This window comes from Molothrus aeneus, chromosome 1 (assembly GCF_037042795.1).
Source record: "Molothrus aeneus isolate 106 chromosome 1, BPBGC_Maene_1.0, whole genome shotgun sequence".
Taxonomy (NCBI): domain Eukaryota; kingdom Metazoa; phylum Chordata; class Aves; order Passeriformes; family Icteridae; genus Molothrus; species Molothrus aeneus.
The window spans coordinates 100,060,158-100,083,150 of record NC_089646.1 but is presented as its reverse complement, the minus strand read 5'-3'; the positions used below and the strand labels follow the sequence as shown (position 1 = coordinate 100,083,150).

At 39.9% G+C, this 22,993-nt stretch overlaps 2 protein-coding genes across 2 annotated transcripts; one reads left to right on the top strand and one right to left on the bottom strand.

Moving 5' to 3' along the window:
* Nucleotides 1-526: 526 nt before the first annotated feature.
* On the bottom strand, nt 527-15,521 carry CEP76 (centrosomal protein 76). The gene is made up of 12 exons (XM_066561356.1): nt 15,408-15,521; nt 13,934-14,089; nt 13,530-13,611; nt 12,944-13,168; nt 12,259-12,444; nt 10,438-10,535; nt 9,216-9,344; nt 6,573-6,764; nt 3,979-4,145; nt 2,771-3,104; nt 1,322-1,539; nt 527-882 (listed from the first exon to the last, which is right to left on the bottom strand). Exons 1-12 carry the CDS (start codon nt 15,468-15,470, stop codon nt 744-746), a joined length of 1,989 nt encoding a protein of 662 aa, XP_066417453.1. The 5' UTR covers nt 15,471-15,521; the 3' UTR covers nt 527-743.
* Nucleotides 15,448-22,790, top strand: PSMG2 (proteasome assembly chaperone 2). Its single transcript, XM_066561390.1, has 7 exons — nt 15,448-15,719; nt 17,304-17,475; nt 18,239-18,297; nt 19,129-19,247; nt 20,592-20,765; nt 21,951-22,071; nt 22,432-22,790. The coding sequence occupies exons 1-7, from the start codon at nt 15,651-15,653 to the stop codon at nt 22,522-22,524; spliced, it is 807 nt and encodes a 268-aa protein (XP_066417487.1). The 5' UTR covers nt 15,448-15,650; the 3' UTR covers nt 22,525-22,790.
* Nucleotides 22,791-22,993: the final 203 nt, after the last annotated feature.

Sequence of the window (22,993 nt, the reverse complement as noted above, 5' to 3'; positions counted from 1 at the left end):
GTTAATTAAGTACAGATCTGAGCATCAGAATTAGACAAAATCATGAAGGGCTGTTAAGCAAAATGGCCTGGCTACAACTTCTACCTCAGAAACTTCTTAAGGTAACAAGAGGCAAAAGGCATCAGGTTTAACTACTTTATCTAACCCATCATAGCTATTCACATCTTCAGGTATCCAAGTCTTAATGCTTATTTTTTAAATAAATCCATATATTATTAAATTCACAGATTAACAAGTTTACCTTTATCTGACTGAACTGCTCTCAGAAGCTGAATGCAGAAGTTACTGTTAGATCCACAAGAGGCAGAAATAAATTTTGTTGTCTGAAGGACACATGCCTCAACACCAGTATTTCTGGATCTCAGTCACTCACAAAGTACACACTGTACACTACAGGGACAGGTGAGGTAGAAAAGAGTCTCTTACTCTGCAGAGGTAAAGCAGCCCTAAACAAACTTTTAAACCAATTCAGAACTGCAAAAACAAGCCAATGTTTTTTGGACACATTTTAGTTACATGACTCACATTTCTATAAATATAAAAAGTAACTTTTATTACAAAGAATAAATTCTCTTTATAAATACAATCATTACTGTGTACACAATCCCCTTTGATACACACATTGTGGTGTTCAAAATCAGTGGCATTTATATAAAATACTATATTCGTTTTTAATAGAATCATTTTACACCCACATACATTATTTTGCAGCACTAAAAAGGTATGAACAATTTGGGAGTTTTTCAAAGGACAGAGCGGTATTTACAAGCAAACATAATCCAAACAGCACACGCAGATTCAGGGTATGCAAACACTCGTACACGAACTGCAAGTCGCACTTGGTCTCCCCTACAACAGATTATTTCTTCACAAAAAGGAGACCTATATGACAAAAAGAAGCACAAGAATAACAGACAATCCTAAGATATTGTTGAAGCTTTTAATTACATTGTGCAATTTTTTAAAGTGTGACTAGCATTTAAGTAAAAATGAATATCTTGAGTTTGTCATTACAAATGATAATATCGTTCTATAGTGCAAGGGCTGTTGCCTTGGAGGAAAATGACACCACCACTCATAATTTTTAAGAGGTACAGAGAAATTAAATTAACTCCTCATTCTTCAATTTAATACACAAGAAGTCTATCACCACTGAATCACCAACATAACCTAAAAGCTCTGTACCTCATGATCCATTACACACACCACACCGCTCCTCCTCCAGCTCTAACCTAAGGAAATTCATTTTCTTTAAAATTCATTATTAAAAAAATAACTATTTAGTTTTAACATAGACCTGTATCTTTACACTTAGACTTACCTAAGACACGTGGCAAATACTCTCCTGGCATTCCTGTGCACAAAGTGGATAGGAAACCCTTTGAAGGTGTGACCATCAGGTACTGCTCTCCTTATGGCATCCTGAAACTCCTCATTCCCTGCAGAAACACCTGTTGTGCGCTCCAGCTCATAAGCTGCTAATGCTTGTGACAACAGATAGGACAGCTGGTCATCCCAAACAGTTGAAAGGCCAAGATCCTGGGAGGCAAGTCACAGAACAATGAGAACTGTGCAGAAGGTACATCAGGATATGCCTAAACTTGCCTACTGTATAGATTCAAATAAATCCAAGAATCTTTGTATTGGTACTTAATGGCAGTGAATTCATGAAGCAGTGAGATTCGTGTATTGACTCACACACCAACTGGGAGAAGCAAACACCACCACCAGAAGCAAGTGACACCACAAGTGTCAAACATCTATCAAGGAATGAAGTTAAACTATTAGACTAAAACATAAGGTCAGCAGAGTTGAGACCAGATGTTTCAGCTACAACACCGCGGTATGAAATGTAAGAAGATATGCATAAATACACAGCCAAACTATGGAAAATATCAACTAAGATTCACCTGACATTTTTTCAAATGTCTCATGGAAAACCCTTTCTGAAAAAATGATGCACAACAGCTCCCCGAAACACAAAGGCACCTTCTTTCTACCATCTATCTTCCCACCATGTACAGGCACCTTCCTCCCAGTATCCCAAATGCAAAGAAGTAGAAAAATCTTCTATGTATGTATTCAACACTGCATCAGACTCATACTCTGAGAATTACTTTGTCACCCTAAAGGCTGACATTGTGTGGGGAGATAAAACAGAAACAATAAAAAAAACTCATTAAAAACAGACATAAGCTAACAGGGACTTAAAATATCATTGCCTTCACGTCCAACACAAGAAGTATCATTTCTGGCAGCACATTATGCCTTGTAAAAATCCTGGTAAAGGACAAAACTAACTTCTAAAAGTATCTCAGATTTTGTAAAGCAGTCAGAGTAAGATCACGAAAGCTGAAAGCCTGCTTTTAACTAGGAACCAGAAACATTTGTGCTGGATTGGCAAAGCCCACTAATAACTAGATTTCATCTTCCTGGTGCTTTTAGAGACCCCTCATGGGTGGTCTGCAGGTGTCAGTAAGCTGAAGATCACAGACCCAGAATGAGGGGCAAAGGCAGGGTGGGGGGAAAAGCCCACACATGAGGCTGTGGATCACCACTGCAAATAATAGTCTAAAACAGTTTATTACAGTCTTCCCAAACATTTTTTTTCAGTTGTTTCACTTTTCCCATATCACATTTCTGCAAAAGCTGACGGAAAACACATTGCAAAGATACAAGTATGTGAACTAGCAAATGGCTATCCAAAACAAGTACACAATTAACACAAGAACCTCTGTTACCATGACAGATCACTGCCAATCTTTCTCACCTTTCTGTGTTCAGAGACCAGTATCCTCAGCTGCACTTCCATCTCGTTGCTTGTCACAGCAGCATCTATTGTAGAAGCACACAGAGGAGGAAAAGGGGGAACTGAAGACGTTGCTCCAGGAGCACATACAGATTTTATTGCTTCTCCACTCATGGGTTTCCATTTGGATTCATCATGCAGGTCAAACACACACACCTCCACAGCGTCAGAGGGCTGGCAATTTCCAAAGAACTTCTCATGGTTGAAGATACAACCAATTGTGCGGTATGGATACAGTGGCTTGGGTTGCTCAGCTAGGGGAGGGTCATCAGGGTTGATAGGTCTGTGGATGTACCTACTCAAAAAGATTCAATTTCTCATTAATACAACTTCTTTCAAGGCAAGGTAAAAAATATTTAGATGGCACAGATACAGCCATTTTTCCTTTAAAAATACAAGCCAAGTTTGTCATTAACTTTTCCACCCAAAATGGCATTAATTTGTTTACAGAAATGTTATTGTATATGCTTTGGAGGCATAATATACAACCAAATACTACATCATTTTTAGTCTTTAAATCTAGAAAAATAAGCTGTTTAATCAAACAGTTAAATTTTGCAACTATAAGAACATGCTCATACAGTTTCCCTGCTATTCATCACATTTAGGGAAATACACCTGCAAAGGCTAATCACAGGATACACAAACAGTGGCAAAAGAGAATTACTTGTTTTGAACACTGGAAAGAACATGTTTCAGAACCTTTAGTACACCAAACAACTACATGTGCCCTTCTGAAATGACTCAAGCCAAGGGAAAATCTCAGAGAACTCAGAGAGATTTCTTCAGGGGAAAAAAAACTAATGCAACACTGATTTCACTGATGAAATCATGCAAAAAATATGGGTTCCTAAACAATCATGTCAGATTTCATCTCCTTTACAAATGATTGCAGCAGTAACATCGATGGCAATCAGCTGCCATAAGACACAAAACAATTACCATACAGTATTAAGGACACTAATATATTACAAACTGATGAAATACTTCCCCTCACAATGAATCAGTTATTTTCCAAGCAAAAGCACTAGACGGAAAAAAAATTCAAAGACAAACATCACCTGGATTATATGATAGGATATGAAGATTTAAAAATCCCACAAGAGCAGAAATATCCTACACAAACCTCAAAATACACTGTTCTGTTTTCTTATATTCTTTTTACTCACCTATGTCCTGTTAAGCTCTCCCAAAATGTAATTGTTCCATCAGATCCACAAGTCATTACCCAAGTATGGGGGACTCCTTTTGCTTTTGTTCCAACACACACAAAGGCTTCCAATCCAAACCCAAGAAGAAGACTGCACAGAAGATTAGCATGGTCTTCACAGTCACCCTAGACAGTAAATATCAATAAATATTATTATTAATAATAAAACCTTAAAGAAATAAAATAGTGGTATTTATCAAACAACCATTTAACAAGTTATGTTAATCTCCTATTTATCTAAAGAATGTATCAAAAGTCAGTATTTTACTATTTAAACTAGATAAGTTTTGGTTTTCTGTAATAGAATAAATGAGTTTAAAATTAATGTTCTAATGATAGACTGTTGATAATGTTTGTTCAAGTATAGTGTATGATTAACACTGGGAAATATTTCTTATGATTACAGAGATACCTTCAAGAAACCCAAAACCAGAATCTATTGACCATGACAACAAAAAACAATGTTCTAATTAAATGTAAAAATATATATAAGGCAAACACCTGAGGTAAGACTAGAAATTATGCAGTATTTTCACACAGTTAGGAATTTTTTCACTTAATAAAATGTAATTCTACTGGTATTTCACCTTCTTGAATGTGCTGTCAATCTTCAGAAACTAGACAAAGATAAAACAAGGCCCCCCACAGATCTAACTGTAAAACAGCTGGGAATCATGTGCAGCTGTTTTTTTCCTTCAGTCAGGAAAACATTTATCTCATAAACACATTACTACCACTGATAATTCACAGAAAACAATTTCCAAATGCAATGGCTAATATCTTTTGTCTCTCGAGCTCTTTACAATTGTTAGCTGTAAAGTAAGAACAAAAATTGCTCAAACAATGAAGGCTTCATAACACAAAGTACAGCATTCAGAAGCAGAACAGTAAGGCTTTTTAGTCAAATAACTATTCAGAATGTTGAAAATGTAAAATTCAGAGTTCTTGGATGTATCAAAACAACACAATCTCGTCCTACCACAGTATAAAAGGGAAATATGCAGAAAGGTAAGTTTAAACAAGTTTGTAGTGAACCTCTGTTATTTTAATAAGACTATACAACTTTCCACAAGAAAAATAATGGTGTCTAGTGTCTCAGGGACTAAATTCAGTTATTTTCCATGCAGTTTTCCATTTCTGCCTTGAAGGAACACCTTTCTCTGTGCCTCCAAACACAGCAGTCCTCAAAGTCCCTACTGCCATCTCCATCTGAAAGCCAGTGAGCAGCCAGAGCTGCCTTTATAGGGCACCTATGCATCATCTGATATTCAGAGACAATAGCCAATGCCTGTTCTACGTGGTCTTGGAGGCAGGTCTAAAATCTGGGATACAGCTTCCGCTGCCCTGAACACATCTTTTAAATGCAAACACATCAGTGATGTCATTTTTGAAGGCAGAAATATCTCCATGGCAATGAAAAGCACTGACCACTCCAAAGAGTTATCAGTAGTGATCACTGGTACTTCTGCTCATAAAACAGAAGAGCTATAAATTAGAACCAGTTACAATTTGATGTGCTTTTTGATTAGAGTCATATGATACAAATGTCAGACCAGCAAGAAATAGGCTGAAACGTCTAGTGAAGAATCCTGTCTTGCAAAAATGGAACATAAAAACCATCAGCATATTTCAGCCCATCTATTGAACAAAAAAAACCATAAACCCAAAACAAAATAAAAACAAAAACCAACAACAACAAAAAAACCAACCATCAAATCAACAAAAGAGACTAAAGAGACTTTTTCTACTCTTCCTGGATTAGTCCAGAATTTTAACTAGTGTCCTGCACAGTAGTAGGGATTCATTGGATGACAATAAGTGTTCTTAGAAATGCAACAGAAGAGATGCAATTTCAGTGTCAAAGATATGCATTGACAAATGGACCCCAAGTACAGTAGTAAAGGAAGTCTGCTCCAAAGCCTTCTCGTCTGTAAGAATCCGTGTCTCTCGGGCTGTTGTTTTGAGCCCACTCCGGCTATGGACCCTGCCCACACAGTCTTACATAGACGGAAGCAAAAGACAAGAAACGCTCTTCTCCACTTGGGGACGAGTGGCATTAGCTTGGGAAGAGACACTTCAAGCTCCAGCAACCTTCCAGGTGGAAAAGAGAGCATTGCCTTGGTGCAGGGGACTTTTATACCCGAGGAATGAGGGCAGGGGAAGAGGACCGCAGCCACTGGGATACCATTGAGGAGGGGCGAGGGGAGGGGTAACCAGGGGCCAGACCACCAGGGGGTACAGCAAAGGGGTGGATGAGGGAAAGACCATGTATGTGATGGGAGAAGGGAAATAACAATCTACATGACATAACATATTCAGTACCCATTTTGAATCACCCAGTGCAAAACAACAACTAAATAAACTATTTAGTGCAATACAACACTTGTCTACTATTTATCACCTGTTTCTCTTTAAAAACACCTCAAGGGCAACTGCAACAGAACCACCCAAATCTGATTTTAATGCATGCATTTGCAGCCTGTTTTAAACTGCTGCCTTGGGTTAGAGCAGGCCACCAGCCCCGCAGTGCCACAGCAGGGCACAGTGACGCACCTTGTTCCGGCACAGGAAGGCGAGCAGGGTGCACCACTGCTCCTGCTTGCCGCCGCCGCCGCCGATGACGGGCGCTCTCTCGTGGCCCAGGACGCTGACGAAGCGCGCTGCCTGCCGCGGCGTGTCCAGCAGCCGCCCGGCCCGCAGGGGCCGCACGAACGAACACACCGGCCGGTTCGCCCCGTTCTCATCCTGAACATGGAAACGGGGTTATTCGCCAGCCGCCGAAGTGTCCCAAAAACGTTAATCTGAGCTTAGATTTTTCTTCCTCTGGGATGTATCCTCCCTGGAGTAAGTATCACTCAGAAACAGTAAGATACGAAAATACCCCCAGAATTAGGACACAAGACCACTAAGACCATTCATTTCGAGACATCACAGATTTCAGTGGGGCTCTGTCACTCACAGGGCATTCTGGACTAAATGTCTGAAAACCAGGAACAGCACAAGCTGCAATTAATTTTCTCAAATGGGTGAGGAACTGTTTATTCGCTGCCTACTGACAATTTCCACATTATCATCAAGTATAAAAACAAGCCAGAACAAATCTCACACACCAAATTCCACAACGACCACAAAAAAATCCTCCCCCAAAAACATTAAAACATTCAACAACTGATTCTAGAGTTAAAAAGGTGTCTACTTGCTTCTAAATTTGAATATCTCTTTTCATAACAGCAAGCAATAAAAATTACTCAAAATGAAGTAACTAGATCTATTAAGCAACTAGATCTAGTAACTAGATCTAAGCTAAGCAATAATACTAAGAATTTCTAAGTTCTTGTAAAAATGAAAAAATAAGATGACTTTTAAAAATCTGTTTTATTACATGCTGCAGGCAAATACTATGATTATCATCTATTAAAACTATTTCAAGGAACACAGAGGACTTCTGTTCCTCACTGGGCTAAACTGGTACTTTCATGCTCATATATATTTTAAAAGGGATCAAAGCCTTTTGAATCTCTGCAGCTTCAGGAGATTATGGTCTCCTATTTTTACTGTAGTCACACATTGTCCTTGTTAAGGCTTTGTCATGCTTTTCCAGCAAGCTGATGGAAAAAAAAGCATTTATTTGAGGCTGACTGGAATCCTGTTGAAAACTATTTCACAGCTCAAAAGCAATTAAAAAAAACCCCACAGGCAGGATTTAGTTTTAAATTTTATCTCATATGTATAATGCCTGTTTTGCATTACTCATCTGAAACCTGATGGTAACTACATTATCAAACTAATCTAATTAACTCGTTTCTGTTCCCAGAAAGTTTTACTAAGATTTGCTATGGCCAATGGGAAACTCAAGATAAGCTCTATATAGGTACTAAACTAGCAGGGGCCTAGTTCCTATCCTATTTAATTATAGACTTGTTTCTCTTTATACCCTGCCCTGAAACCCTTTAGCCTTTGTATTGGGTCTATTTGGAAGGGAGTTTGTTTTCTTCACAGCAGCCCTCATAGTGCTGTGTTTTAGATCTGTGACCCAAAGAGTGCTGTGAACACACCAGGGTTTTAGCTGCTGCTGCTGAGCAGGGCTTGTATAGGATCACAGCCACCTCTGCTTCTCATTCTGCCACCACACAGTTGTGGGTTCAGCTGGACAGAAAGCTGGAAGGAGACACAGCCAGGAAAGCTGACCTGATCTGACCAAAGAGATATTCTATGCCATACAGTGGCATGCTCAGCAATAAAACCAGTGAGGGTGGGGAACAGACTTCTTCTAAACTTGCCCCTGCTTGGAGACTATTGGGGCATCTGTCTGCTCTGGGAGAAGGGGACTGACTGTCTTTGCATCAATGTTTTCCCTCCCTTCCTTCCTTGCTTGCTTTCTGTTACTAAGCCACCTTTCTCCCAACACATGAAGTTTTCCTTGCTTTTGCAGTTTTTATTCTTGCCCCCATCCCACTGATGAGGAGTGAGAGAGTGCCAGGATGGAGGCTCAGCTGCTGGCTGGGATTGGGAAGTTTTCATCGCTCCTGTGCACTCCGGGCACAGCCAGAAGGGACGCTGTTGCCTCACTCAAGAGGAGGCACAGATCGCTTCAGGACACTGCTCTGAGATAAGAAGTTACTGTGGTAGGAAAATTGCTACTATGCAGGGTAAATTCACAGCGTGAAAAATGCAAGGATCATAACATTCCTTTCCCTGAGGAACAGTTACTGAGGAGTAACTGATACAGTAACTTATCAGACTCAAGTAATTATGACTGTAGTTGTTGTGTGACATAAACCAGAGAGATTGCATTGCAGATGACACAGAGTTCAAATGTTTTGAGGATCTGCTCTAATCCATCTAGGAAGTCAATTTTTTGTTATTGTTTTATCTGTTACAAAACTTATCTGAAATAGTTTGTACAGATCACCTAAGTCTCTCATTTGTGAGTATTCAAGGACAAGACTGAACAGGCTTTTTCACTTGGTACACCAAAAGTAGTCAGAGCAATCCTCCTGTCTGCATTGTTCTCTTAAGCTTCAATAGACAAACAGAAGTTCAAATTTCATTTTTTTGCAAGATACACCACATTTAGCCCTGACCCAAACATAAGCATATCATAAATCTATACAGATATTACGTATGCATGAAGTTCAAAATAAAATCAAAAGATAACTTAAAGAAAGGATTGGTCTATTTGTAAAACATACAAACCTGTGCAAAGATCTTTACAAGCCTTGCATTGTGGGTAGGCCTGATCTGCAGGTATTCTCTCCACCACTGCTTAGCATACACAAGAAATAAGCGTTCTTTTTCTGCTGTTTTCTGACGTTCCAAAGTGAACTGTAGGTAGGAATAAAAAAAAACAATCTTGCACATACTAACTCCAACCAGGAGAAAAAAGCCCATGAATGATGCCTTAAGTTTTAGCTTTCATGTTTTCCAGATTCTATACTGCATTAGTATATAACTCTGAACTTCCTATAAAATGTTTGCAAGTTCTCTTCACAGGGTAGTTAGACAAAAAGATCCTTTTCCAGCCTGAGAACCAAGGTCACCACTGCAGCTTCAGGCCCAAAAAGTACAAACAACAGTGAATTGAGGAAAGCAATCTGAGAAGATGGGGCTTCATAACCTGAAGTTGTAACTGGATAATTAACCCCAATATGTAAATGAACCAGAACTTATAAAAGCGTGAGAACTCGTGACCCAGTGTCCGTCTTGGGTGTAGCCATGGCTGGGCTCTTGCACTGCCCAAGGTGTAACCTTTAAAGGCCTTTTAATAAAAACCTACTTTATTCCTTTAACACTGTCTAGCCTTTGTTCTAGGTAGCCTCTCAAGGCATCATACCCAGTAAGTATGTTAAAATAAATGTTAAAATAAAGCTTAACATTTTAAGTGTATCATGCAAATCCATAGTATTTTTAAATGGAAATCCAATTAGGAAAAACTTCAAGCTGTATTTCTTGTTTGTAGGTTAATATATTAGGCTTGACTGAAGTACTGTTCATTTTAAGTAATGCATTTCTGCACAGAAGGATTGCTTGGATTTTAATGTGCAGAAAAATATCTGCATGCACCTTCAGGCCAACATTTACTGGCTTTCCAAGTGGAACAGCTAACTTGAAATTATTGTTTCACATGGGAAAGAGCAAGAAAGGATATATACTACTTGAAGAAAATTAGATATATTGCATCCTTCTTTTTTCTTCAGAGGTTTTGATACAAGTAATTAGAAAAACCTATGACAGTAATACTTTTAGTAATGTTCAGTATAGACAAAGCAGTTTAAAAAAGGAATTATATTTAAATTTAGTAGAAAAAAAAGAAGTATTAAACATTCAAAAACTCCACAGTCCTCAACATCTACAATTCTATAGTGATCTTCCCCCCCACCAACAAAAGAATAAGTTAGCCCTCCCCAAAATTACTTACTTGAGTACTAGTTATTTCTGAAGAAAGTGTTTTATTAAGCGGTGGATACATTTCCAGTCTGATGTTTAAAACACCAACAGAAACCTTTGATTCTGTACCTTTGAAACAAAATTAATTTTCATCAGTTCTCTCATATTCATTTTGCTTAGATTATTTCAGGCAGTCAGGGGCAAACCATTAAAATATGTATTTTAGCCTTATATAATCACAAGAAGTAACTAAACTTCTTTCAACATAGGCAAATTAGGAATTTTTATTTAAATTTCAAACTCAAATGAGGCTATAAGAAAGCATAATATACAAAAAAAGCACAGGTGTCGACATCCAAGACAATTATCCAAGGCCCTATTTGCAGCCAGTACTGGGACATATGAGATGAATTCTAGATTGGTATTCTAGAAATGTCTAGAATAGGCATCTAAAATCAAGTCAGAGAATCACACACTGTAAATGTGCCTATTTCTACTGATTACACAAGTAGCTCAAATTTAAATGGGTGGAAATAAGTGGAGTTCATCTTCCCCCAGGACACAATTCATTATGAAGGACTCTGGCTGTCATACAAAGAAATTATTCAACTTAGAAAAAACTCCCCAAAACAACAAACAAACAAACAGCAACCCCCCTGAAAATTTTAGATTACATAAACAACAATAGGCATTACAAAACAGATTACAGATGGGTCCATAAGCAATACAAACAGTGGAAACCTTGCACAATAGTTTATCTGTTTATCTGAGATGGAAGCATCCTTTGATGCTCTTGATGCATTTTGTACAATGATAGGATTCTGAAGAGGAGAAAAAGCACTGGATTTATTGGACTGATACCATATTACTTGGAAAAAAGCTTATGAGAATTAAATTTAACTTGCTCCATAACCCATCTGAGAATTAAACCCAACTTATTGGTTATGCATTTCCAATTCATTATAGAAAATTAAAATCAGAATGGCCTGGGTTGGATGGGATCTGAGAGATCACCTATTTCCAATCCCCCTACCATGGGCAGGAACACCTTCCACAAAATCATGTTGCTCAAAGTTCCATCCAACCTGGTCTTGAGCACTTCTCAGAATGTGGCATCCACAGCTTCTCTGGGCAACTTGTTCCAGTGCCTCACCACCCTCACAGGAAAGAATTTCTTCCTAAGATCTAATCTAAATTTACTCTCATTCAGTTTGAATCCATTCCCCCTTGTCCTGTCATTACCTGCTCTTGTAAAAAGTCTTGTAGGAAGTAATGAGAGACCTAGCCTTTATTCACTAAATCATATCCTAAAAACTTGGGTAGGAGCTCCTGAGAAGAGGACTGGGGACAAGTGACACACAAAAATAGACACGTGTACTAACTGCTGAGCACCTAAACCAAGCCATTCAGAAAACTCACTTCCAGCCACTGGGATAAATGGAAGCAGAGCAGAGATCCCTTTCTCCAGCAATTATTGGTTTGCTATGAAAGGCACACAAACTCAATTTTACTCCCCAGTGCACTGATCAGATATATTCCTGGAGATGAACTACTGGATTTTTGTTTGGTTGGTTTGTTTCTGACACCTTAACCAGATTTTGCAGATAATCAATAGTGAGAATTCCCAGACATGAGGACCATTTTTACATGGCATCTGGAATACTCATTTTAGCAGCTTGGTAACAGAAAAATCTGACCATTAAGTCTTCTAGGCATTTTCTAAGGATACTTTACAGTTACATCTGAATTGTAGAAAAAAATGAACTAGATCAAAAATACTGCTTCAAGCTTGTAAGCAAGCTCAGTACCCAATATTTTAAGTCATCATAATACGCTCATTTTTCATCCTTACCCACACCCAGGAGTTCCACAGCAACATTTGTTATGCCATTCTCTGCAGCCAAGACAGACCTCCACTCCAAGAAATAGGATGCTACCAGTGTGGTCTCACCAAATGTGTCTGTCTTGATCAGAACCATATGCACTGGGTCACATATAGATAACATAGTGGTTGCATCCACCATCTTGCTTCCATCACCTGCCATTATTAAACCAAAATAAGAAATAATATTATCATCCCAAGTTCTCCTCAGGATTTTAAAACAGTATGCAACAAAATGCAAGGAAGTATAAAGAAAGATCCTGAGTCCAGATGTGTAAGCAATGGTCCCATCTCTAAAACCATACTCATTTTAGGACAGAGCTACAGAGAGATTACAGAGAAGATAAAATGATTTTTGTAGTTCAGTATTGCTATACAACTAGTTCAGATACACAAAAAATTAAAATGGAATTAACATTTAAGAATTTATAAAGCTGGTCAATTTCAAGTTATTTTAGAGTGAAAAAGAAGGAAAAGAGCAAGAGCAGAAAAGATCTACAAGTGGCATAACCCAATACAGTAATCAGTTTCCTCAGGAAAACATGACAAAAACCAGGAAAGAAATCCACAAAATAATATCAAACATATTTCACAATAACTCTTAGGTAAGAAAAAACCCCAACACCATCAGTTTTAAACCCATAATATTCCTTACCTAGGCTATCTTTGTGTATTTCAAGTAGAAAACCATCCTGAAAATCTGGCTCACAGGCACAGGGTACAGGTTTGGAACGGAAGCGCTGGTTTCGAAAATGTAAACACAGAGTGAAGGTAGAACAGATCTGGCCAGGCAGAGGCTCTGGTTCCTGAAGATGCTCCAGAAAAGCTTTTCCACCCAAAACCTGAAGGTAAAGATACCTCCGTGTTGGGTCAATGTTAGCTGTAAAGCGTAGCAATAAAAATGAAGAGACTACAAACAGATCTTAGAAAGATTAATTTGCTAAATATCAGCTAACAGGAGACTAGCAAAAAAAGAAACTTCTTTGAAACATGCTTAGGAGAAAGTGATTTTAAAATATATGGAAGTTATCTTAGTGTAAAGTAAATGAAATAATAATAAATCATATTTAATGCAACACTGATTGCTGCTGCTTACATGAGTTTACTCCCTGCAGATAAGCAGAGGAAACATCCACCTTTATGCCAGTTCATACTGGATTACTAATTCAGAGTGCAAAAATCATACACCTCAAATTTGTTTCAAAACTATGATCCAACATTTAAATAAACAAGAAACATACTTTTTTTCAAAACTGGTGGTTCTCTGTCAACAAAATGTGTTGATGGTTTTGGAGCTGAAGTCCTCCCCGTTTCATTCACATCCTGGAATTACAATTAAGACTTTTTAAGGACTCAAAGGATGCAACAGTGCTTTTACCAAAGTCTTCTAAAAACTAAAGGATCCTCCATTTCATCTGAATGCCATTCCTTAGGTATGCTCCCTTCTAAAACTGAACAAATATTTTCAGTGCAGTACTATACCAAAGTGATTTCAGCATATGCATTAATCTTCTCTGCTCCTATAATGTCTCACATCAGTAAGGTCCTTACAAACCTCCAGAAGCAGCACAGTTTCACTTTGTCAAAACACCACGTCAGTAAGAGGAATAAGCAGAAATATTTCCCCTCTTTAAAAGCTACTTACAGTTACAAATTTAAGCTCCTTCATAACATCATCAATGATTCCCCGCTGTCTCAGGGCTCTTATCAGATCTTCCGTGGACAGCTGCTGATGTTCAGGTGCCAGCTCTTCTCGTATAGTCTCAGCAAGAACTTCTCGTATCCTCCCATGGACATCCATCTAAAAGAAAATCCATTTTGTGTTACAAACACCAGCCCTCTGTATCGCAGCAGGTACAACTTACCAATTAAGTTGTAGGCTGTAAGGCTAGGGGGTTTTCCTAAGAACACAGAAATAACTACACCAAAATATTGATCCTTGCAGAACTAATCAAATGAGCCACTATTTCACAAAAGCAGCTCTCCCAGTAAAAAAAATTACAAGCATACAAAACCTAAACATTTTCAGTGCTCTTTGACAGCAATTCATCTTGAACTTCCCTCCTTACAAAAAGGTCTGCAAATCTGTCAACTACAAAATGGCCACTGTTCCAACTTCTCATCTCCCCCAAAATTCAAGCTTAATTTCATACTTCCTTATTTTTTAAGGGGAAAAAATACGCTTTTATATAGGTTAGGCAGAAAAGTTGTAGATCTCCCTTGCAAGCTTTCCCTATGCTCAAAGGAAGTCTGAGAATGTCTGCCCATCATCTGAGCCGTGAAAGCAGATGGATTTATAGAGCTGGCTCTCACACTGGAAGGATGCTAAGAACACAGCCACCGGGACCTGGAACAGAATCACAGAACGGCTTGTTGGAAAACACCTTAAAGATCATCTCATTCCAAAGCTCCGGCCATGGGCAGGGACACCTTCCACCGGATCCGGTCACCCAGAACCCCACCCAGCCTGGCCTTGAACACTTCCAGAGATGGGGCATCCACAACTTCTCTGGGCAATCTGCTCCAGTGCCTCAGCACCCATCACAGTGAAAAATTCTTCCTGATATCTAATCTAAACCTGCTGTCTCTCAATTTGAATCCATCTCCCCTTGTCCCGTCACTACACACTCTGGTAAAAAGTCTGTCCCCTTTTTTCTTGCAGGTTCCCTCCAGGAACTGGAAGGCTGCTATGAAGTCTCCACTGAGCCTTCTCTTCTCCAGGCTGCACCATCCCAGTTGTCTCAGCCTTTCCTCGAAGCTGCCTCCCTCTAATCATCTAGCTGGCCTCCTCGGACTCGGTCCAAGAACCCCGTTCTCCTGTGTGACAGGCAGGGATATTCACCACTGCACTGACAAGAGATACAGGAGTTACAGCCTCCTTACTTATTTCCCGGCCAGTTTCAAGACCCTCGCTCAAAAAGCAGCACGAAAGCGAGCAAGCGGCGCCTGGAAACCACCTGCAGCGACCCAAGTTGGGAAAACAAAGCGGGGCGCCGGAGCGGGAGCGCTCCGCCACCGCCTCAGCGGGCGCTGCGGCCACCCGCGGCCGTGTGACAGCGGCACGGGGGCCGGCACAGCTCCCTGAGGGCCAGGGGGAGTCTCTCCGGCGCCGGTCCCACCTTGAGCAGCTGCTGGTGGATGATCTGCTTCAGCTCCGAGGCTTTCTCCGGCGGCAGCGACATGGCGGAGCCGCCAGGGAACGAGCTCTAACGGCCTCGCGGCGAGCGCGGGCAGCGCCGCCACCGCCCCCTGGCGGCAGCACGGGGGTGCGGCGTCCGCGCCCCGCTTCCTTCCTTCCCTCCCTCCTTCTTCCCTTCCTTCCTTCCTTCACTGCCTGCTTCCCTCCTCCTTTCACCGCCGGCATGTTCATTCCGTGCGACCGCGGCGGGGGCTTGGCCGCCCCCGACTTTAAAGGCTTCACTCTGCTCATGGTGAGTCGCGCTCGTGCTTCCCCTTTTCCCGCCCTCGGTGGGTTTGAGGGGTCGCTGCCCCCGGTCCCTGTGCTGAGGGCTCCGCTCCTCTCCGGTGGGACGGGACACGGGGGGTTCTGGTGTCCCTCCCTGCCCTGCCCGAGGGTCGTCCCTGGGTACTTGGCCGCGGGATAAGCGGAGAAAGCGCAGAGCAGGCGGTGTGTGTGGAATCTGGGGTGTTCTGCCGGGGAAAAGAGGGTTTGGAGGGCTCTGTCTGCAGCAGAGCTTAGCGCGGTCTTCGTTTCTGACAATTTCTCCCTCCTCAGAACCCCAGGTTTGCCCCTTCAAGACGATCCGTGCCGAGCTGCAACAGCTGTATTTTATTTTAGAGCAAGAGCTATTTGCTATTTCGGAGCTGTAGCTAAATGGCTGTTGCTCTAAAAATTGACGCGCCCTATGCGCTTTTACTGGATTGGCAGCACCCGTGGGTTGTCACTGCAATAAAAGCTTAGGATTTTTTTTTCTCTTTAGATGCGATATATAAATGCTTCCAGTGTTCAAAACATCATTTTGCTACATTTAAATCTCGGATTAGGATTGTTTTAGGAAGTGTTTTTATCGCCTTCACACATGGTGTGACATCAGTGTCAGGTCATGTGCCCGCGGTGACGATGTCGCTGTGGGACGAGAGCTCCAGCGCAGGCTGCGGAGGGACAAACGCCGTCAATTTCTCCGGCATTTTCAGGGACCCCATCGCTTCCCAGGCAGGGCTGCAGAGCCCGGCATGACTGTGCAGGCTGCACAGGAAGGCATTCCCGGTCAGCTGACCAGCAGCAGGAAACACATCACTGCCGGGCTCCGCGCCTGGCACTGCCGGGGACCTGGGGACCAGCGAGGGCGAGGGACCCTCAGCGCTGCCGCGGCTTCCCGCACCTTCTGCCAGCCTCAAACTCGCTGTCTTTCCCCAATGGGCAGCAGCAAGTCTTAGGTTTGATTATAAATTAGAGGAAAGCAACCGAACGTTTTATGGTTGTCTTCCTGTAATAGTTTCTTTGGAAGGACACAGACTCTTGACTTTCTCCTTCCGTGCCATCATATTAGGTCAGTATCTGCCTCGATTGATGATAACCCGCAGCAATTCCTGTGAAATTAATTTAAGGGCACTCTTATAATTTTTATCCTTAAAAAAAATTGCAGAACAACCTACTCTTGTCTATGAGTCAGTCTGAGATTTAGAGGCTTAATATATAATACCAGAGCTGCCTTTGGGCATCAAGTGAGCTTTGCCAGTCTCACATCAGTTGCTTGAGTGGCTTTTACCTACTCTCAATCCAAAAATGTGGGAAAAGAGGTAAATTTCCAAGCTGTTCTTTCAGTTTACAATGAGACAGAATTATTCACAAAAGTCGCCAGGATGTTTTTTGTCAGACAGAGACCAAATCCTATATTTAGCAATTCTTCTGGTAGGAAATAGTCATCTTTGCCAGAGGATGAGCAGCCACTTTTAGAAATCATGCTTGACCAGATTTTAAGCTTTCACTATTTGAAGAGCACCTTATGCCATCCACAAAGCACGCTGTAATTAATTTCATTCTGTTCCTTCAGCCAGCAGTGTCCGTGGGGAATGTCGGTCAGTTGGCAATAGATCTGGTGATTTCCACACTTGACATGACTAAAGTTGGTTACTTCTACACTGATTGCCTGGTGCCAATGGTTGGAAATAATCCATATGCAACAGCAGAGGAAAACTCAGTGGAGCTGAGTATAAATGCTGAAGGTGGGTGTTGAATGCTGAAGGTATTTGCAAGGGACATAAGATTCAAGAACATCACATTTACTTTTTTTGTGGTTGTTGTATTCTGTTGATGTTCTTAAATTAAGGTCAGTAATAACAGCTGCAGAAACCTACAGACTCCTCACAAAGGAAACGGTTCCTGTTGTTATTTTGAAAAACCAATTTGACATTTGGAACCAGTGAGAAATGTTGAATTTGAGCCATTGCAGTGCAGCCAAAACTGTGGTGTTAATCCAAAGCAATATCAAGTGTGCGCATATTTAAAATAAATTATTGGAATACAAGTTGAATTTCTGATTTAGAAGGATTCTTATCCACTCTTCCTCTTTCCTACATACCTTTGCCTTTTTCCCTGTGTAATGTTTCTCCCAGTCCCCCTACAAATTCTTAGTTTATTTCCCTACATTGATCAATGTATCTCCTTTTTTTTTACCCTTTCAAATCACAGTAATCTCAGAATAATCTGTCAGTCTTTGCAAAGATGCATACATTATCTGAATCATTACAGGAGGCATATCCTCATACATCTTTCATAATTCAGTCCTTGAATTTAGTACAATTGAAAGTACAATGCACAGAAATACTTGTTTTTAACATAGTGAATGTTGTCAGGCTTTCCCATATGAATTGATAGCTGAAAGGTTTATTATCCTGAAGTTTGTAAATGGGGTAATTCTTGATATATTTAAACCCAGATCTCTTTCTCAGTGTCTGCTTATCAAGACTTAATGATTTCTTCTTGTAGTGTACTCCTTACCTTCAAAGAAACTTGTAGTTCTGCAGATCAGATCACCTTTTATAAAGGTATGTATGTTCATTGATTGTCCTTACTTCACCCTTTGGTTTGAATAGTTCTGCTGGCAAACACTAAGTGGCCTGGCAAAAGTATTTTTCTACTTCATGCTGTAACACCTTCTGCAGTTGGTAAAGTTTTACTGATTTCTGCATTTACTGAGACTTTTTGCATCATTGAGTTCTGCAGTTTGTTTTTCCATGCCCCACAACAGCAGCCTGTGTTGGTAGATTTTAATGTAAATATCTCCTTAGTTATTTAGAGTCATGAAAATACAAAATGGTCTGTGTTTTGTCTATTTTTTTCCTTTACATTTATTATTTTTCTGTGTTCTTTGTAATAGCTTTATTTTTGTGTGTCATGCCAATTTAATTATTTCATAGTATTCTAGATTCATTTTAACAGCAATCATTTGGTAATAATGAGGAATTTAGTATTACTCATTAACTGGGCAGTGACTATAACTTAAGATAAGCAGAATGCCATGACAGAAAAAAAAATTGTGGTGCAGTATTTTAGCAGTTCAAAGTGTGGAAAAATTCTGTGTGATCCTGCCATCCCAACTTGCTCTAAAGCTTTTCCCTCTGGTATTAATGGCACACAAAACAGGTAGTACTGTTGTTGTTGACATGGCCTTAATGATAATTCTTGTAATTCTGCGTGTAGTTTTGCTTAAGTAAACAACCAGGGCAGTTCTCTGCTTTCTAATAATACATGTGGGGCTGAAGACTTAAGTGGATATGAAGGATAATTTACATCAGTGCTAAACATTATATGTAAAACCTAGTATTGTTAAGGACACATTAAATTTTTCACATTTTTGTCTGTGTCTTTGCATGAAGAACAAGTACAGGCCATTCTGTGAAACCCTGCTTTCTTGGGTGAAGAGCAGCAAATGTGCCAGGGTTGTCCTTCTGTCCAGCAGCCACGCATACCAGCGTGATGATGAGCAGCTTCTGGGGTATGTTTGGGTCCTTAAAAGACCTAACTGATGTTTCTGGGCTTTTTTGACTGACATATTTCCCTCTGCTTCTATGTCCTGAGTATTTCTGGCAGATGGTTTTGCTTGCATGTGTGCATTGCTTGCATGTTTGCTTGCATGTGTGCATAAAATGCTTAGTATATTGTTAAAACATGACATTTTACAGGATAAGTCACTGAATTTTCTGGGTTACTGCTGTCAAATGTACTGATCAAATGAAAAGCTGTAAGCAAATTCCACTTAGCTTGCACTGCTTCAGTTTTAAGTTCCTGTGGCTGCAGGCAATGTCAGGGGTTAACTGCTGACATACCGGTCACAGGTTAGATTTTTAATACTTGATTGCAGTAGTAGTTTGTTTTTGACCTCTTTGTCATCATTCTACATTTGAAAGGTTTTCCTTGGTACAGTAAGTTGTTGTTCTTTTTTTTTTTTATAGGAAGTTATCAGTTATTATTTGTTGGGAGGCAACTGCAAGGATGCAGTTGCAGTATTTTTGTACTAGATATTACCCATCCAAAAACCAGGCATTTCTTCATGATTGAGGGCATCCTAACTGGTGATTTAATGAGAAACAAATAAAATCAGAATTTCTGCAGCTGTTATCCTCAGGCTCTATAGATGCATGGGGCCTCCTTTGAGGCCCTGTACATCTATAGAGCCTGAGGATAACAACTGCAGAAATACATCTATGCATGTCCCAGATATAGTAGTAAATCCATACAATTGCAGGATGGCCAGCTAACATGGAATGAAGTGAGAGGGACTGATGGTTATTTGATGAGGTCTAAGTCATAAGTTGTGATTTAAACCCTCCCAGCTCCCTCAGCACCACAAAACAACTCCCTTATAGAAGATTTACTAAAGAGTGAGGGTAGTTCATTTGGAAAATACTTTTACCTTGACCAAAGTCTAAATGTATTGGTGGTGTGAGCTTACTAAAAATACTGTACTGTGGTGAAGTCTAAGTTTACCCGAACAGATTTTGAATTAATCACCTCCTGTCTGAAGGAAAAGCACATTTTATTTCTAAATTATTTTAACAACCATAAGCAGTTTCCCTATTTAGGTGCTTATGTATTTGGCACTTGCCAGTTAACTGAGCCCCTGAAAGGGTACCTAAATTCTGTTTGTGGCATGAAGTTGAATAGTTTGTACAGCTTTGAGGCCATAGACTCACTTTGATCTGAAGAGGGAGAGAATGTCAGAGCAGTTCTTCCCTGCAGGTGTGAGATCCTCAGTGCTGGCACATTCTGTCTGCCGCAAGTGCTAAGTGGGGCAGAGTCCTTCCTTGGCAGACTGAGTGCATCCTTGACTTGTTTCCAGGACACCACTGCGCTACCTGCTCACACCCGCTCTGGAGAAAGCAGTTGGAGGCCACATGAAGGAGCTAAACTGGAAAGAAATGGAAAAAGTAGCAGCTTATCCTGGAATAAATGATACAGACAAAGTTCTGCATATACCTGGAGGTGGCATCACAAAACTATTGTTTACTGAGAGGTGAGTTGCCTAAAGATAAGCACGGAAACATGTCAGAAGTCTTATTTTTAGTACTTGGATAAAATTATCTTACAAACTGCTATGTTACAGGAAAAGAAGAGTCCTGTTTATAGAACAGGGATTTATAGGAAAAGAATTTTTTTCAGGTCAGGTGCATAATTAGGAGGAAGAGAAGTAGGGAGTCCTGAATCATAAAGTTAGAATAAGATAAAAATATAAGGGAATAGGCTAAAGGAAAATAATGAAGTCTTTACAGTTATGATCACAATCAATCTGGTATCTGATAATATCCAAACCACTATTTGTAAATAGTAGAATTCCTGTACCTGTGCTACTTTAACTAAAACTGTTTCCTGAGGCAAATGGTTCCAATGTCAGTTATACAAAAAACCCCAAAAACCCACAAACAACTCTGAGCACTATGAATGAGTTAAGATTTCAGGGCCAGCAAAAAAATGAGATGTGGGGGTTTTGTTAAAAGGTACGTGCATCAGAAGTTGTGCTGAAAGCTGAGTTTTTAAATTTTAGAAACTAATACTTAGTTATAACACAACTGTGTGGTTCTACAAAAGATGTGTTGTGTATGGTGGAAAATTGACTTTTATTTTTTAATTATTACTTTTGACACCTGACCACACTGTTGCATTCAACAGCAGCAAGGTTACTAATGCCATGCTTACACTTAGATTGACTTCAGAATGGAAACAATATACAATTGCAAAAGAAAAAAGCTGCCCGGACTTGAGGTAAAACGATTAAAAATAACCATCTTAATATCTAAATTTAAAAAATGAGAATATTCTGAGTGAAGTACTGATATGCAGCCTGCAAAACTGCTGGTTTAAAATACACAGAAAGATAAGGAGTGATTGTATCAAAGGATGTGTATAGGCACCTCACCAGCACAAAAATACAAACTAAGTATGTAAAAGGCCTGAATACTCTTGCAAGATGTAGGATTCTTGCTTTGCAAAGTAAGGAACAAATTCAAGACTAAGCAAAAAAGCATGAAGTGTGAAAATGTGATCTAGGAAATCTGGAGGAAAAAGAATATACACATACATTTCTCCTTTTTGGTTTTGGCTTTTCACAAGATACATGCATGTTGTTGCTGCTCTTAATACATAAATATAATTACTGTGGATCTAAAAACTCAATATAAATGCCTGCTCATTTCTGTTGCAGCTGTTCAGAGGGAATCCAGATGGCAGTTCTTCTGAAATTTTGCTCAGAAGGAGACAACATCCCTGATGCATTTGTTCTTGTTAACTATCTTAATGAATGGCTCCAGCTAATTAAAAGTGAAGTAAGTACTGTTTGATCTAAAGTTCTTGCTGTCATATTTTATATCCATTATTTTAATTTTTCTTCAGTCCAGATGGGTTCATTTTGGCTCTTGGTCATCAAGAATATGCCAAATAAAATATATATTTGTATTAAAATCTCACTGGGAGTTTCCCCACCTGAAAAAACAAATCTGAACACCAGTTCTTCTGTTTTGACAGGTGTGGGCAAAAATTGTGTAAAGGTTTGATTGAGTTCTCTCTTCCAGTGCCCTTCTTTAAAGCAACCCACCATGACACTGACATTTGTACTGCTGCCTATTATTTTAATACCCAGTTACATCATTACTACTTAAAACTTAATTATCCTGGGTTTGTTGCAGAGCAACAATTCCTCAGATCCTTCTTCACAGTGGAAGATACCGAGTTCCTGGCGCCTCCTTTTTGGCAATGGTCTCCCACCTGCTCTCTTCTGATCAGCTCTGAGCTCACTGTGAGTCACGTGTGCAGTCAGAGATGTCCCTTGAGCTGGTGATTACACAGTAATTGCCAAGGAGCAGCAGCTTGCTTTGGTGTCTGTCTACATAAATGCTTTATTTAAAACAAATTCCTTTTGTGTATGTGGGTAGCTAAAGAAATTAAGGTAACTTTCACAATCTCACCAAAGAAATATGTTTTGTACAGTTGTTTATTGAGTAACTTTGGTTGGAAGTTTTTTCTAATAAAATATTTTTTGACAAAATTTTTCCCTGGTTAAGTGTTACTGCCATGGACAAGCTTAAGGTGCTCCTTTCTAATGCAGCTGAGAACTTAAGAGTGATGTGTAGGCATGGATTTTCTTGGAAGATAAAACCCTCCACTTCCATGTCCTCTGTGGATCTTAACTTTTTTTTTCCAAGACTTCCTGGTGAGGTAAGTGAAGGTCAGAAGTGATCTGGTTTTGCC